The 15505-nt window shown below is 37.3% G+C and overlaps 1 protein-coding gene across 2 annotated transcripts in view; it reads right to left on the bottom strand.

The window, feature by feature from the left end:
* LOC149007254 (lysine-specific demethylase REF6-like) overlaps positions 1–15505 on the bottom strand; it is a 48903-nt gene that overhangs the window by 23673 nt on the left and 9725 nt on the right. For both annotated transcript variants that reach the window (XR_016174980.1, XM_089164941.1), the window contains exons 2-4: positions 10143–10221; positions 9947–10014; positions 372–516 (exon numbers count right to left, since the gene is read on the bottom strand). Coding sequence is in view for 1 of the 2 variants with exons in the window: in XM_089164941.1 (XP_089021067.1) it covers positions 372–516; positions 9947–10014; positions 10143–10221 (292 nt within the window). In the remaining variant the exon portion in view is untranslated. The remainder of the gene's footprint in view (positions 1–371; positions 517–9946; positions 10015–10142; positions 10222–15505) is intronic.

The raw sequence follows: 15505 nt of genomic DNA, 5'->3' as shown, positions 1-15505 counted from the left end.
TTTATTGTCATTTTGATTATACCAGGACCTCAATGTCAATGAACGTACATTTTATATTTTTCTTACTAAAATGTTAAGTATGAATATTCTGGAGTTTAACTAGTTATGTTGCTGTTATAATTATGCTCTAACTTGAATGTCAATGAGCGCACATTTTATGCTTTTTGCTTTTTCATTGAAATGAAAATTATGGCCAACTGGTGACTACCCTTAAGGCACAAATATTGATTGTGCCTTGGTTGTGCCTGCTAAATTAAATAGCACAGGTTGACCAAAACTTACTAGTATTGTGTGAGCTAATGAACTGAAAGACTCATAGGATAGGAAGCAAACAAATTTCAACCAGGTTCCCGAATGATGAGAGAAGAGACCTTGAACTTAAAGCGAGCGCATAAAGCAACTGAAAATGAGACACCATGGGAGGGTAATTGATTGAAGCCCTGCGGACTGCAGCTTCTTTTGCAACCCGCAACCATTCAGGAGTTGCAATATTTGCTGCCTCACCACAATTAAATCCTACAAGGCAAAGGCAAAAGAGACAAAATAAGATTCTAACAGGAATAAAAAGCCTACCATGGCAAGCTTAAGGCAAATACTGAGGAAGAAACAACAAAGCCAACCTTTTATTACAACAATACGTGAAAAGCATGAAAGACTATAGGAAGTTGAAATGATAATTATAAATGACAAGCATCACAAAGCAGTTGTTATTTTTCTCATGTGTACACGTCCTCATTTCACCAACCAAAACTTGGGTATACATGCACAGGAATTAGTTTCCAAGTCCTCAAGAGATAACTTGGAAAGGATGGATCATTTTTGTGATGATTAACATGAAGATAAATCCATTCACAATTGAAAGAAAAGAGACATATTGATGTCCCAAACAAAGGAAGCAACACAGGAAATCCATATGCAACAGCACCAAACACCATCTATGAAACAGGAAAAAAACCCAAAACCCACTACCATCTACAACAAACCTCTTACCACACCACATTCAGCCTCCAATTCCCAAAAGGGAAATTAAGTCCCCCCCCCCCCCCCCCCACCCCCAAAAGACTAAAGGTCCCTTCTGCTCAAGAAAAACACATCAATTCTACTCACTGACAGAGCTCTCCAGTGACAGTCATACCATCACTCAATTCAGTTTAGACAATAAAAAGGAAACCTCTCCCCTCTACCCAAAAAGAAAACCCATCAATTTTTAGTAACAACCTTACTGTAAGGACCAGTTTTGGTAACATTTCTGTTCCCTGTTTCTAGTGTTTTCTGTGCTGGGTGGAACAAAAGAAGGAATCTTATGTATGGGTATACCGATCTGTTTTTATGTGGCAATGAACAGACCACCCTCTTTTTTGTGCCAGAAATAAGATTTATGAAACACCAAAAACAATGTTTCACATATTTCGAAGCATTTTTTAAATATTAAAAATTAAAAAAAATTAAAAATAAAACTGACTACAACTAAAATATTTTTTCCCAAAAAATCCTATCAGAGGCTCAAACAAAGAAGAGAGAAGACAAAACACCTGCAACTCTCCATCTTCTACTTTTTTCCTTTGCCTTTGAAAAGAGCTTCGCAACAGATCACCAAACACCGTTTTATGGTTCAAAAATATCTTTTAGAACAGAAAAAAGAAAATAAAACTTTTTAGGTGAGAAATGTGTGCTTCAGAACAGAACCGTTACTAAATGGGCCTTAAAAGATGCATTTACTCAAATGCATTCATTCATGTTAAGCTCTTTCACTTCCTAGAAAGAAACCCAGCTGGAAAGGATCAAAAGTACCTTCAAGTACAACAGCTAATTGCATGTCCATCAACTGCATTTTTTTGCTCTCGTTTGTTTTCTTTGAGAAAGAGAACCACAAAACAGCTGCTCACAGACATCACAACTACTAAGGGTCCAGGATTTAAAGGAAGCTAAAATTTATGGAAAATCTTTGTGAAAGATCATTGACGAAGTCCAGTTGGTGTGCAGAAAGTAGTCAACAGTAATCTGGTATCCATCCTCAAGCTCATTCATAGGAGAGATTTAATAATCCAGAGTTATAATATCATTCAACTCTGGGGAAATGGGACTTTCCAAATTTATCGAAAGACACAAAAAGGCACTGCATCTTCAAGAGGTCCAGAACAAAGAGGAATTTTTATATGAAAATAGTGCAAGAAAGGTTGAGCCATTTTCAAGCACTGAAGTCAGAAGCTAAACTGAAAAGGTCATGGAATTAATTGCAAGAAAGATGGTGAACAGCTGCATATTTTCCAATATATGTTATAAGGATGTTGACTGGGTGTCAGAATACAACAGAGACACACTGTTGGACTTAGATCCCCAAAAAGTAGGATCTATAATTTGTGGGGATAAAACTTTTATCTTTTATATTTTTGCAAATTCATTTCATATCAAATTAGTTGCATCATTTCATTCATTTTTGTTTGTACCAAGGATAATTATTTTCTCTTTGCACATTGTGTCCAGTTCATTGTGGCAGAGAATTATTCGAAGTAACATAGAACGAGTGGATTACCTAGACTGGTAGAAAAACACGTATCCATGTTTCAGTAGCAAACCGCAACTAATAGACTATCTATTATAATTTAGTATGTTACTAGGACTGGCAAGCCCGTACTTCATGGACAGAGATTTGGAATATCACTCTGAGCAACCACTAGCTCCAGTACTTCATTGATTCTGAACAAGATAACTGAAACGAGTATAGAAAAGTCACCTACAAGGTTCTATTGGTTGAATGGGTAACATGTTTTTCTGGATTAGAAGAGAGACCACGACCAAAAAGAAACACAATATTAATTTCCATAATCAGGAAGAGCAAGGCCATAAACCTTACAATTAATGCATCAGCTGACTCCAAAACCTATAATTCAACAGTGCAAATTAGAGAATAGTTTATTATAAAAAATCAAGCCCCTTTTATCTCATGCCAGGACTCGTGTGAAGGGAAGGACAAAGCTCCTTCTCCTCTTTCTTTCAACCAAAATTCAGATTCAAGGTAAAACTCAAGGTCCTCTTTCCCAACACCCAGGCATTTAGTTACCTCTACTTCACAGTCTACTCAAGAAGTAAGATTGATAGAACCATTCAAAATTATCTTCTAGAAATTCACCTTTAACCAAAAAAATGTCTGTTAAAGCCCATTCACAGTTTGAGAAGGTTCAGGCATCCAAACCCTCTGTCTTAGAATGAAAACCACACCAATTAAAATTCATGGTCACTGCAAAAGGAAATGACTAACCAGCTTTAAGTTCACCTCACTTTAGTACAGACATTTGAATGGAAGCCTCAAACAAGCACAATTTAAGAAACAATTCACTAACAGGATGTGGCATACCCATGATGAGTACATGACAGTAATTTAGTTGCAAGTTGCAACCACATAACAAAACACTTCACTACGTAACAGGCAAGAAATGGTGATTATCATCTTCTCTGCTTAACAACTTCACCAATCAGACCCTTTCTGTAGCATCATTTTGAGTGAATATCAATGCTTTTGCATGTCAGTCCCTTTACCATCAATGAGAATGTTGTTTTCACTATATGAAAGAGACGAAATAGTGATTGTTTTCTCTTCTTAACAGGTCACGAGACCCTTTCTCTAACATCATTGTGGACTGTCACTTTCTTTAACATCATTGTAGTTTTCCCTCTTTCCTTCTTTCTTTCTTTCTTTCTTCTTTTTTTTTTTTTTGGTGGGGGCAGGGGGGTGGGTTGTAGAGAGACAGGGGATAACGGAAGTTGGAAGATCAAATAATAGAATGTAACTGTCATCAAAGAGCACTCCAGGAAATTTAAAAATTAACAAGTAGTCATGACTCAAAGATGTGGCACAGAAAAATAAATGAAACAAATACAGTAGTAAAACCAACATAATTTTTCTCAGAAAGGTGTAGCAGCAGATGATTTTATGGGGAAAATGAATTTGGGTAAATCTAGCACTTTCATCCTTTGCAGTGTATTCAAGTGCAAGCTGGGGTTTCAAAGCATTGTTTTAAATGTTTCACTGAAAGTCAGCTACAGGAAGGGGTGTCTCCTGCCATCAGTGGAGCATTAGGAATACCCACACAGTCTAGAGGATTCATGGGAACCATGTCTTCTTTCAGGAACCTCAGGGGACCATTGTGCACTTTGTCCAACTGAAAATGCAAAAATCATTGGTACAAAGACTCCTCCAAGAACTAATTCAAAAGCAGAAAACAAAATTGCAGAATGTTTACAAGAAAACTGTAAAACCCATTAACGAATGATGTTCCCCATCCAATAACATAATCCCCTCTATTGAAGTATACGCAAGTTTGGGCTATTTTACTGTTCACGTTACTGTTCACGCGAACAGCATTATGCTAGTGATGCTACTCTACTTTCTATTTCTAATGTAGGAGTCTTGTTACATAAGTTTTGGGAGTTTCTAGAAAGCAAGCATAGTTTCTATTTTCAGAACTTTCTATTTTAGGAGCTAGAAAGTTAATAAACCCGAAATATTTTTGTTTCTTTTTTTCTAGAGGACAATTATTTGTCTCTCAAGTTGTATTAGATTCATTAGAAGCTATATATAAAAGGGCTCTGTGATTCTAGACTCTAGCTAGAATCAAAGGCCTCTTCTGTTGGTTCTTCATCTCTATTCTCTTCTTCTTCTTCTTCTCTCTTTTCTCTGTTAAAGTTACTGTTGTTTTGATTATTTAAAGCTTGTTTTCTAACATGGCATCAGAGCTTTTTTTTAATCAAAACAGTGTAGTTCTCAATATTCTCTTCTGAAGTTCTCTTTTTTTTTCTTTTTTCTGTGCAGCCACCTAATGCTGTATATTATGCACCGTTATATCAGGTATTCATGTGAACTGATCTTCTCTACCTATTACCTTACTCTACAAGTTCCAGAACTTGGATTAAATACTGTTTTCTACCTACCTTTGTTACCTTTTTTTGCTGCTCTTTGCAAACCTTTTTTTTTCTTCTTCTTTTCTCCTATTCGATCCTAAGGTTGCAGATTTTTTTTTGTGATCATTCTACTTCAAGTTTTGGAAAACTGATTTGAGTAATATCTACCTTAGTTTAATGTCTTCACTTACAAGTGACTCAACCATGAGTATGGCTGAATCTAAAAGATCTCAAGGAGATCGTGTAAACATTCAAAAATTACATCTATCAAGCTCAAAGGTAGTTCTAATTACTTGTTGTGGTCACAAGCGGTTCAGGTGTACATACTTGCAAAAGGTAAGCTTAAGTTCATTGAGGATGAACCTCCTACTGAGACTGACAAATCCTATTTTAGTTGGATCCAAGATGATGCAATCATCAAAATTTGGATGTGGAATAGTATGGAACTTGATATTGCAGCAAATGTTATGTTCCATAAGACTACAAAGGGAATATGGGATGACTTGCAAGAGATCTATTCCCAAACTAAAAATATAACTCAGATTTTTAGTATTTATGAAAAGCTATTTCAATTTCAGCAAGCTGACAAGTCTCTGCGGGATTATTACAACTCCTTTAACGTCATGATGGAGGAGTTGAATGTCTTTCAACCTCTAACCACAGATATAGAGAGAAGCTTAAGGCCCAACAGAATGAATTTTTTGTATCCCAGTTTTTAGCAGGATTGAACCCTGAACTGAAATCTGTCGAAGGACATTTTCTAGCTGGTGAGCATGTCCCTATCCTTAGTGAAGCATATTATAGACTTCAACGTATTGCCTAGCCTGAAGGGAGAAAATTCAGCCTTCACTACCTCTCGTGGAAGGGGACGTGGTTGTGGTTCAAGGGGAGTCAGCAGGTCTTCTGAAGGTCGTGGTGTTCAACTATCTGATAAGACATCTCAACTTTGTACTCATTGCAGTAAAACAAGGCACTTAGTGGAAGCTTGTTGGGCCAAACATGGAAAGCCGGAGTGGGCCAAGCACCTTGCCAATCATGTCGTTTCTAATGGTGGTACTGATACTGTAGCAAACAACGATAGTGGTTCTGAATCTTCTTCAGGGGACTTATCTAAGACTCTAAGAGATTAGGTAAGCCAAATCCTTTGCCGATTACAAAATATTAAGATCGGCGCTTCCACATTCATTGGTACTACTGTTGCCACACTTTCTCATGCACGTAACACAACACTTCTCACTTCTACTCCCACCCCTTGGATCATCGATTCAGGGGCCTCTTCCCACATGACTGGTAAGTCACCACTTTTTAGCTCTTTTTTTAAATCTACCACTAAAAATTCTGTTGTCATAGCTAATGGGACTTCCACACCTATTCTAGGCTTTGGAAGTGTTTCTCCTACACCTTCTTTTACTTTGTCATTTGTACTTCATGTTGCTAACTTTCCTTTTAACTTATTATCTGTTAGTCAATTAACTAAAGCACTAAACTACTCTGTGACTTTTACTCCCACTTATTGTGTTTTCCAAGACCTTCACAAGAGGAAGACGATTGGTGGTGTGAAAGGAACAGACTCTACTATCTAGACTATGCTACCCCTATTGCGGCTCACTCTGATGATGTGTAGATGCTCTCCAGTGGCACTGTCGTTTAGGCCTTTTGTCTTTACCTAGAATAAAAAAATTATTTCCTTCTTTTCAATCAATGTCTAGATTAAATTGTTAAGTTCTTTTAAATCAATGTCTAGATTAAATTGTGAAGCGTGTGAGTTAGGAAAACATCATCGTGCCACCTATCCTCCATGCTCTATCCTCGTAGTGAGTCCTTGTTTTCTCTTGTTCATTCCAATATTTGGGGTCCTTGTAGAATTAGTAATAGGCATGGTTTTCAATATTGTCACTTTTGTGGACGATTTCTCCCGTCTTACATGGTTATATCTTTTAAAGGATCGGACAGAGTTCTTAACTACATTTAAAAGTTTTATTTATGAAATTCGGACTCAATTTTCTCTTCCTAGTAAAATATTTCAGCCTAACAATGCTTTAGAACAACATGATATATCTAACCTTTTGTGATTCTTTTGGAATGATTCATCAAACCAATTGTTCATTCACTCCACCACAAAATGGAGTGGCTGAATGCAAAAATTGTCACCTCTTGGAGGTTGCACGCACTATTTTGATTTAGATGAATGTTCCCAAGAGGTATTGGTGTGCTGCGATTTTGACTGCTAGTCATTTAACTAACTGAATGCCTATGACTTTGCTTTCTGAGAAATCTCCTTTTCAATTGTTTTTCCCAATAAAGAACCGTTTTTAGTTCCACTCAAAAATTTTGGTTGTGTGTTTTGTTCACATACCACATCCTTTGGATAAATTTTCCCCCCATTCTATTAAGTGTATTTTTCTTGGGTACTCACGTACTCAAAAAGGCTTTCACTGTTATGATCCGGTTCTTCGCAAACAATTTATAAGTGCGGATGTGACATTTTTTGAAGACACTCCTTATTATCCTAGTCAATCTGTGTCTGTTGAAAACGGTGTTTTGGATGATACTCCTCCTATTCCCTCTTTAGTTCCTTCCACTAGCATGTTCCTCTAAAGGTTTATCAGCGGAGACATAAGTTGGCAAAACATATTGTGGATAGTAGAGTTCCTCCTAACAATATTAGCAGCTCTCCTTCAATGGAGCCTGAACCTGGCCCTACGGATGTTCCTTCTTCATCCTCTCCACCGGCGGATTCATCTAGTGGAGATCCCACTCCGCCTTCAAATGACTTACCAATTGCTTTCACGAAAGGTACTCGTACTTGTACTTTACACTCTAACATTAATTATCCTGTTTCCAATTGTCTCTCTCTCATCTCCTAACTAGCTTTCGTTGCTTTGCTATGTCTATATCTGCCATTCATATTCGAACCCATCATACCGAGGCTCTTAAAATTCCTGGCTAGAAAGTCGTCATGGATGCTTTATAGTCTCGTAATACATGGTCTTTAGTAGACTTACCTCCTAGGAAAGATGTGGTCCGTTGTCGGTGTGTGTATACTGTTAAGTACCATTCTGATGGTACAGTTGAAAGGCTCAAGGTGCTTGGTGGCTAATCGATATACACAAACATATGGTGTGGATTATTTTGAGACTTTTTCTCCTATGGCAAAACTTAATTCTGTCCGTGTTTTGATATCTTTGCCTGTGAATGATTGGCCTCTTTTTCAGCTTGACATAAAAAATGCATTCTTATATGGTGATCTTCATGAAGAAGTTTACATGGGGCAACCTCCAGGGTATGTTGCTCAAAGGGAGGACAATGTTCGTGTTTGCAGGCTTCATAAAGTGATTTATGGACTCAAACAGTCTCCACGAGCTTGGTTTGAGAAATTTAGCAAGACTGTGGAGTCTTTTGGATTTGTACAGTGTTATTCTGATCACTCCATGTTTGTTAGACGGCAGGGTGATAATGTTGTCATTATGATAGTTTATGTTGATGATATTGTTGTTTCAAGCAGTGATGTTGATGCAATCCATATAGTCAAGGCACACTTACAAAAATCTTTCCAAACCAAAGACTTAGATGATCTACAATATTTCTTGGGGATTGAAGTGATCCTAGTAAACAGGGAGTAAGTTTGTCACAAAGGAAGTATGTGTTAGATCGTTTGACTGAGACTAGCATGCTTGCTTCTAAACGTAGCGACATTCCCATGGATCCTCAGTTGAAGTTAGCACGTGATGATGGTGACTTCTTGGATGGTGTCCATCGTTACAGGAGTCTTTTTGGGAAACTTATTTATCTTACTGTTACTCGTCTTGATATTTCTTATTCTGTTGGTGTGTTGAGTCAGTTTATGCAGCCTCCTAGGAAGGCCCATTGGGACGCAGCAACGAAAGTGCTTTGGTACCTCAAGAGTGTGCCTGAAAAAGGGCTCATCTATCGACCAAATCGGAGTATGGAATTGGTTGCCTTTTCTGATGCAGATTGGACTGGATCCGTCATTGATCGCCGGTCAACTACAAGTTAATGTACTTTTCTTCGTGAAAATCTTGTGACTTGGAAGAGTAAGAAACAATCCACCATTGCCCAATCTAGTGCTGAAGCTGAGTATAGGGCTATGGCCCACACCGTTGTTGAATTGATGTGGCTTTTGTTCGTTGTTAGAGGAAATGGAATTTCCAGTTTTTGCCCCTATGAAAATGTTTTGTGATTATCAGGCAGCCACTTACATTGCTAGTAATCCAGTGTTCTATGAGAGGACAAAGCATATAGATGTAGATTGTCACTTTGTGCTTGATGCAGTCCAAAAGAAGCTTATAATGACTCCTTTTGTGAACTCTATTGATCAGCTAGCTGATTTGTTCACCAAAGCTCTGTTCAAACCAAGTTTTCAGTCTATCTGTTGCAAGCTGAGCATGGGAGATTTGTATACTCCAGCTTGAGGGGGAGTGTTGAAGTATACGCAAGTTTGGGTTATTTTATTGTTCCCGTTACTATTCACGTGAACAGTATTATGCTAGTGATGGTACTCTATTTTCTATTTCTAATGTAGGAGTATTGCTACATAAGTTTTGGGAGTTTCTAGAAAGCATAGTTTCTATTTTGGTGGTAGTTTCTATTTTCAGAACTTTCTATTTTAGGAGCTAGAAAATTACTAAAGCTGTAATTTTTTTGTTTGTTCTTTTCTAGAGGACAATTACTTGTCTCTCAAGTTGTATTAGATTCATTAGAAGCTATAAATAAAAGGGCTCTGTGACTCTAGACTTTAGCTGAATCACAGGCCTCTTCTGCTGGTTCTTCATCTCTCTTTTCTTTGTTCAAGTTCAACTGTTGTTTTGATTATTTAAAGCTTGTTTTCTAACACCCTCCAACTCCCCCCCCCCCCAAAACAAAAAAAGAATAAATGAATTATACATATATAAAATACAAGCAACAACAATCTCAGCAACTTCTGTTTCATCCTAGTGAGATCATAGATCAATAGCTTTCTAGCCCAAATAACTCAGGTCCTTCTCTCTTGCAAAATCTTAAAGGAAAATCCACAAGGATACCTTACCATGACTGAACCCTGAATGATAGGCTCTAGGGAATGTGACAACAAAATCCCCTGCATTTTGCACCAATCTGGTACAAAGGAAAAGAAACAAGATGATAATAAATACATATGCATTCAAGCCACAAAAAAATATTTAATACCCATGCAAATTGCTAGAATTTGAAGCTGAGTGACAATAAAAAAGAAGTGAACTCACCTGCAGCATGGGATTCCTGCATTGATAAGTACTTCAGGTGACATCACCGTGGTTTTCTCACCAAGAATTGCAAAAGTCACTGCACAAATGTCAACAATAAAAATAGTTCATTTCGTCATAACATCAATGCAAGGCCGCTTTTCTAATCGTTCTTCATGATGAATTAAGTGAGTTTTAACTTATATTGTAACAGAATGTGAAAAGTTGCTCACCAAGTTTCTTTTAACCATCAACAAAATGTAATGATCCCAATCCAAAGCCACATGTAACAAAATAGCAAAGATAAAAATTTGGTCAAGGGAAAAAGATATTGACAGAAAGATAATGAAATGGAAAGGATATTGATGTAGGCCTCAGTTAGGCAGGAACAGCCAAGGGCCAGTTTTTCCAAGATCACAAAACTGAAAAAGTGGGGTAGGGTTTCAATTGTCTAACAGATAAAGAGGGGGGGGGGTCTCGAGTCCATAATGGTCAGAAGAAAGTCAGGTTTGAGGGGATGGATGTACAGGTTACAGGTATGGTTCAATCCAAATTTGCGAGAATTTGATTGGAGGATTCAAAATCCTAAAATCTAGGACTGTTGAGACGGTCAATGGGGTGTGAGGGGGGATTTTTGCTAGGGTTTTGCATCAAGAGAAGTGGGCGAGGTGATGTAGCTGTCGCCCATAAAAGGTTAGACTCTAGTGGACAGAGTAAAAGAAAAAGAAAGTTGCAGTTTTAGAGTTCAAGAGTATTTTCTGAGGGTTCATGAGATTCCAAGGTTTGGATGAGTAAATAAGGGTGTGAAGGGGTATCAAAGGTGGCACATTATATGTCCTAGGTCTGGATTTGTGGTTGAAACTGACGGTTAGGTCTAAGGAAATTCAGATTTGCAGATACATTGTAATTAGAAAACTCAAACTGGAGAATTGGGGGTTTTTAGAAGTTGATGGGGTGGGGATTATAGGCATGGTAGAAGATCTCGCTCTCGAGAGAGATCTCGCCACCTTGAAAAAGAGAGATCTCGACCATCTCGGTGAGATCTCGATCGAGATATACAACTTTTTTGCGTCAACTCAGTGGCCCATCTTGGTGGGTTTTAAGGTCCCAATTGGGTTGAAACTGGTATTTAGCTTATTTAAGGCCTTTTGAACACGTTGGTGGCCTTGGATTTGTTAGAAACAACCCTATGTATGATTTCTAAGTCTACCCATAGTGTGAAACCAAAATGTACTAGGATTAGGGAATGCAATGTTATACAACATGTAATATAGAACCTTTAAGGCATATAAATGAAAAACAAGTATATCAAATGCATCAACTAACTTAAATGTTATAAAATTCTATCCATATGAGTATCACAATCTCAATTTTCAAGAATAAAATAATTATACAACCATTAGAAGTTCTATATAAGTCATTAAATCATAAATTCATAAGACAAGTAGAGAATGATTGATCTTCCTTGTTGTAGATGTGCTAAGAGTAGTTGCAAGTGAAAATTCAGCCAAAATCCACAAAAAAAGGTAAAAATTGAGAATTCCAACGAGATCCATGGCGAGATATGGCGAGATATAGCAAGATATGGCGAAATATGGCGAGATATCCCAACTCGCTGCTCTCGCCCTCCATCTCGTCTCGCCAAGCTAAAAAAACGAGATATCTCGCAAGATCTCCCACCATGATTATAGGGATTTCTGGTATAGTAGATAGCAGAACTATAACCTAGAGGGGTTGAATAGGTTGGACCAGAAGATAGTAACTTCTTTTTCAGTCTTATAAAAATTCAAGTGTAGAAATAGAAGCAATCAACCACAAGCAACATAAAATTTTATAGTGGTTCGATACAACTGACTCCACTTCTATTCCTCTCTAACTTTAGAAAGAATTCCACTACTGATTCCCTTTCATACAGTAGGTGGAAAACAACACTTTCACAAATTTCTTCTTAAAAATAGGAGGAACCTCTACAAATCATTGCTTCTGCACAAGAGCATGGTTCAAGATCTCAATCTCGAGGCCCATCTCGCCTACTCAAAAAAGAGAGCTGGCTCAAGATCTTGCTGACTTGGTGGAACTTTTGCCCAACTTGAGGCTCCAACACAAGTAGGGATTTTTTGACGTTCAAACTTGCTGGCTAGCCTATTTCAGCCCTTCTGAACACACTGATGACCTTAAGTTTATGGGGAAAAAAGAGTGTAAATGTGAGTTTAACTTTGGATCCAAGTGGGAAGCATCTAGGCTGAACTGAAACCTTAAGATGGTCTATTGTACACATCATATGCTTAAATGTTAATGCTCAAAGTTCAATACTCAAACAAGTCTAGTACATTCCACATGTTCATAGCTCAAATTACAAAGTTCAAATAATGAACTAATCATCAACTCGATAGTCGAGACTTAAGCACATTGGTGATGGGCAAAAGAACCAACCCAATTTCTTAAAAAAGAGAACCTTCATACTTAATTTAAGTTAATTCTAGAAGCTAGGTACACAATCAATGAACTGGAAAGTAAAAATGAGATAGAAAAGCACCTACCAAAGGGTGTGGCACATTACCCTTTGAGTGATAGATTATGCTAGTGATATGAGTGCAAGTTTAGCGCATTAGCAGTCTCCTTCCATGGTTCTTTCCTCTAGTTAGAATTTTAGCACCTGTAATCAGCCTAGGTACTAAAAGCAAATTCAAAAAGGAAAAGAAGAATAGAAGAAGATTGAAGACGAAGAGAGAAAACTTGGATGTGTATTTTGGCTCTCCCCTAGTACTTTATTTATAATGTAAAATCAAGTCTTAGTTTAGGAAATAACTAAGTTACAGCAAAAATAAAATTACATATTGCATAGAATCTCTCAAATCTACTAAAAATTAAACTATCCTAGGGAGATTACTTATCAACCAAGCAATCAGAAAATTAAAAGTAACCAAAATAGAAAGCAGCTAAAATAAAAAGTAACTAAAATAGAAACAAAAGAAAAATAGAAAATATTCAAAAAGGAAACTCCAGGCTGCAGCTCCAAACTTGTGCACTAAGGTGGCATCTCCATGACATGCGCAAATCTCAACACTCCCCTCAAGCTGGAGTATATACAAAAAATCTCCAGCTTGGACAAATAAGAATAAACTTAAAAAGTTACACTAGTCTTGAAACAACAAGAACATATATTAAAGCTCCATCATCTTGAACACAAGTAGACGCAGATAGACACTAAGAGAACTTCACCCAAAAGATAATCAACATCCTCATAAAAAAAAAAACTTTAATTCTTCATGTCGAACAAGCCCTCCAATAATGAAAACAATCGGAGATATTTAAGACAAACAAATAAATATGGCTATATCAAAAGCACTATCCAAATAATGCCAATAGAGGATGAATCTCTACACTAACAAATAAAGATTGTATCTCCAATGTCCACACCATGGAATAAATTTCGAGCGAAATTTGTGCATTTTTCAAATCAAAACGAAATAACAAAATATTTGTCGGAATTAAATGTTTCGACCGAAACGATACGAAATTCGGTTGAAACTCGGTCGAAACGACACAAAATTTCATATCAAGTTGAAACGATACATTGCAAGTTATAAAACCTCTTTGTTTCAAGTGGAACCTGCATTATTTCACAGGTTCTGCAAGTTTTGACCTGTTCCGCCGCTCAAAACTTTGACCCTTTTTCAAGTATTCTCTAATTTCTCTTGCATTCTACCCCCATCTCACCTCACTTTAGCAACTCCTTTGCATTCCTTCCCAACTCTTGCTCCTCCATTGTTGGGTTTTTGAGAATCAAACAAAGTGTGTTAACAAAGTTCTCCATTTTTTTTTTTGTTTTGTTTATAGCTCAAATCAACTTAGATTGCTTTCAAATTAAACTATTTTTAGTCTAGAGTGTTGATCTATGACTATGTGAAGTTAAAATTAATTTTTGCATATTGGCATATTGCTACTATTTTTTTATTTTTCTATATTTAAAAATTACTTTCTAAAATATGTATATTCCTAAAATACACATCTTGAAATTAATGAATGTGAGACACCATCACTTCATCTACGTTGTGATGGTGTTGAATAAGATTTTTTGTTGCTAATTATTAGTTTTAATTGTATGAAAAATATTAATATATTTTAAAAAGTTATTTAAATATTAAAAAATACTAATTAATTTTTGTTATATATTTAAAAATAGGAGATTATTTATAGTAGCATGTATCTAATTTTTTGAGTTTATTGTGATATTTTTTAAGATATTTAATGTGTATTTTTTGCATCAGGGACTCTCTTTGAAACATGTCAGACATAGCCTAACAACACGGGAGGCCACTGACAGCCAACAGGAAGAAGAGTGAGTGCAATTATTGTAAAAAACAAATAGGAGGAGGTGGCGCCACTAGATTGAAGGTGCATCCAGCTAGGGGCAGTAGTGATGTAGTAGGATGCCAAAGGGTGCCCGTAGAGGTCAAAAAGGCAATGGCCTCTTACTTGGTTGGGGGAAAGCAAAAGAAGAAAGAGAAGAGAACACAAAGGGAGGAGTTCAGGGATGCATGCCTTGATGACCTTCCAGAGCCAAGAGAGCAAGATTTTGATCCAGAGGAGCCAGGAGAGTATGGATGTGACCCTGACCCAAAGTCCACACAGATGAGAAGGGCAATGATGATGAGTAAGGTGCAGGCTAGGATTAATGACATGAGGAGGCAGCAGAGGGCTACGGGTTATGGGTCCTCTAGAAAGCCAGCACGTATGGGAGGCACACGCAGCTGCCAAGTCCCTATGAGGAGGAGTCAGAGTGTGAGAGAGGAGATTCCTATCCCACAGGCCCCAACAATGGGTTAAGCTTCATCAGCACATTCAATAGATCCAGATCTTGAGATTCTTCATAATGATCCGACCCTATTTAGGAGACTTGAGCAAAAGCAAAGAAAGTTGAAGCACTTGTGGGGGAGTGTAAAGTTGAAAGTGGGGATGGCTTTCTCCAAATAGGCTATGTACCATAGTATTCTACCACATACAGCCCAAGGGCCCTACTATAGGGATATGATTGAGGAGATAGGCAGGACAGGGAATGGCGTATAGGGGCCCACCCCACATGAGATATATAATGTCCTAAGCATAAAGAGGACTTGAATGAATACGTCAATGGATTACAACTCATGTGAGCTTATTATGGAGTGACTGTGAAGGTTGATGGTTCGATTGGTCTCACTAGACAGTCCATCATCAATTTTATATTGAATTGTGATAAGATGACAGTGTTTCTCAACTTAGTAGATGCATCTAGTGAGAAAAAGATGCAAAATACATTTACATATTATTAAAGCAAGTGGTGAAGGAGGTTGGAGTGGAGCATGTGATCCAAATCGTGACTGATAATGGTCCAACTACAAGAA

This window comes from Hakea prostrata, chromosome 8 (assembly GCF_041222555.1).
Source record: "Hakea prostrata isolate BN-2017 chromosome 8, UWA_Hpros_2, whole genome shotgun sequence".
NCBI lineage: Eukaryota > Viridiplantae > Streptophyta > Magnoliopsida > Proteales > Proteaceae > Hakea > Hakea prostrata.
This window is presented reverse-complemented; position numbering and strand designations above follow the sequence as displayed.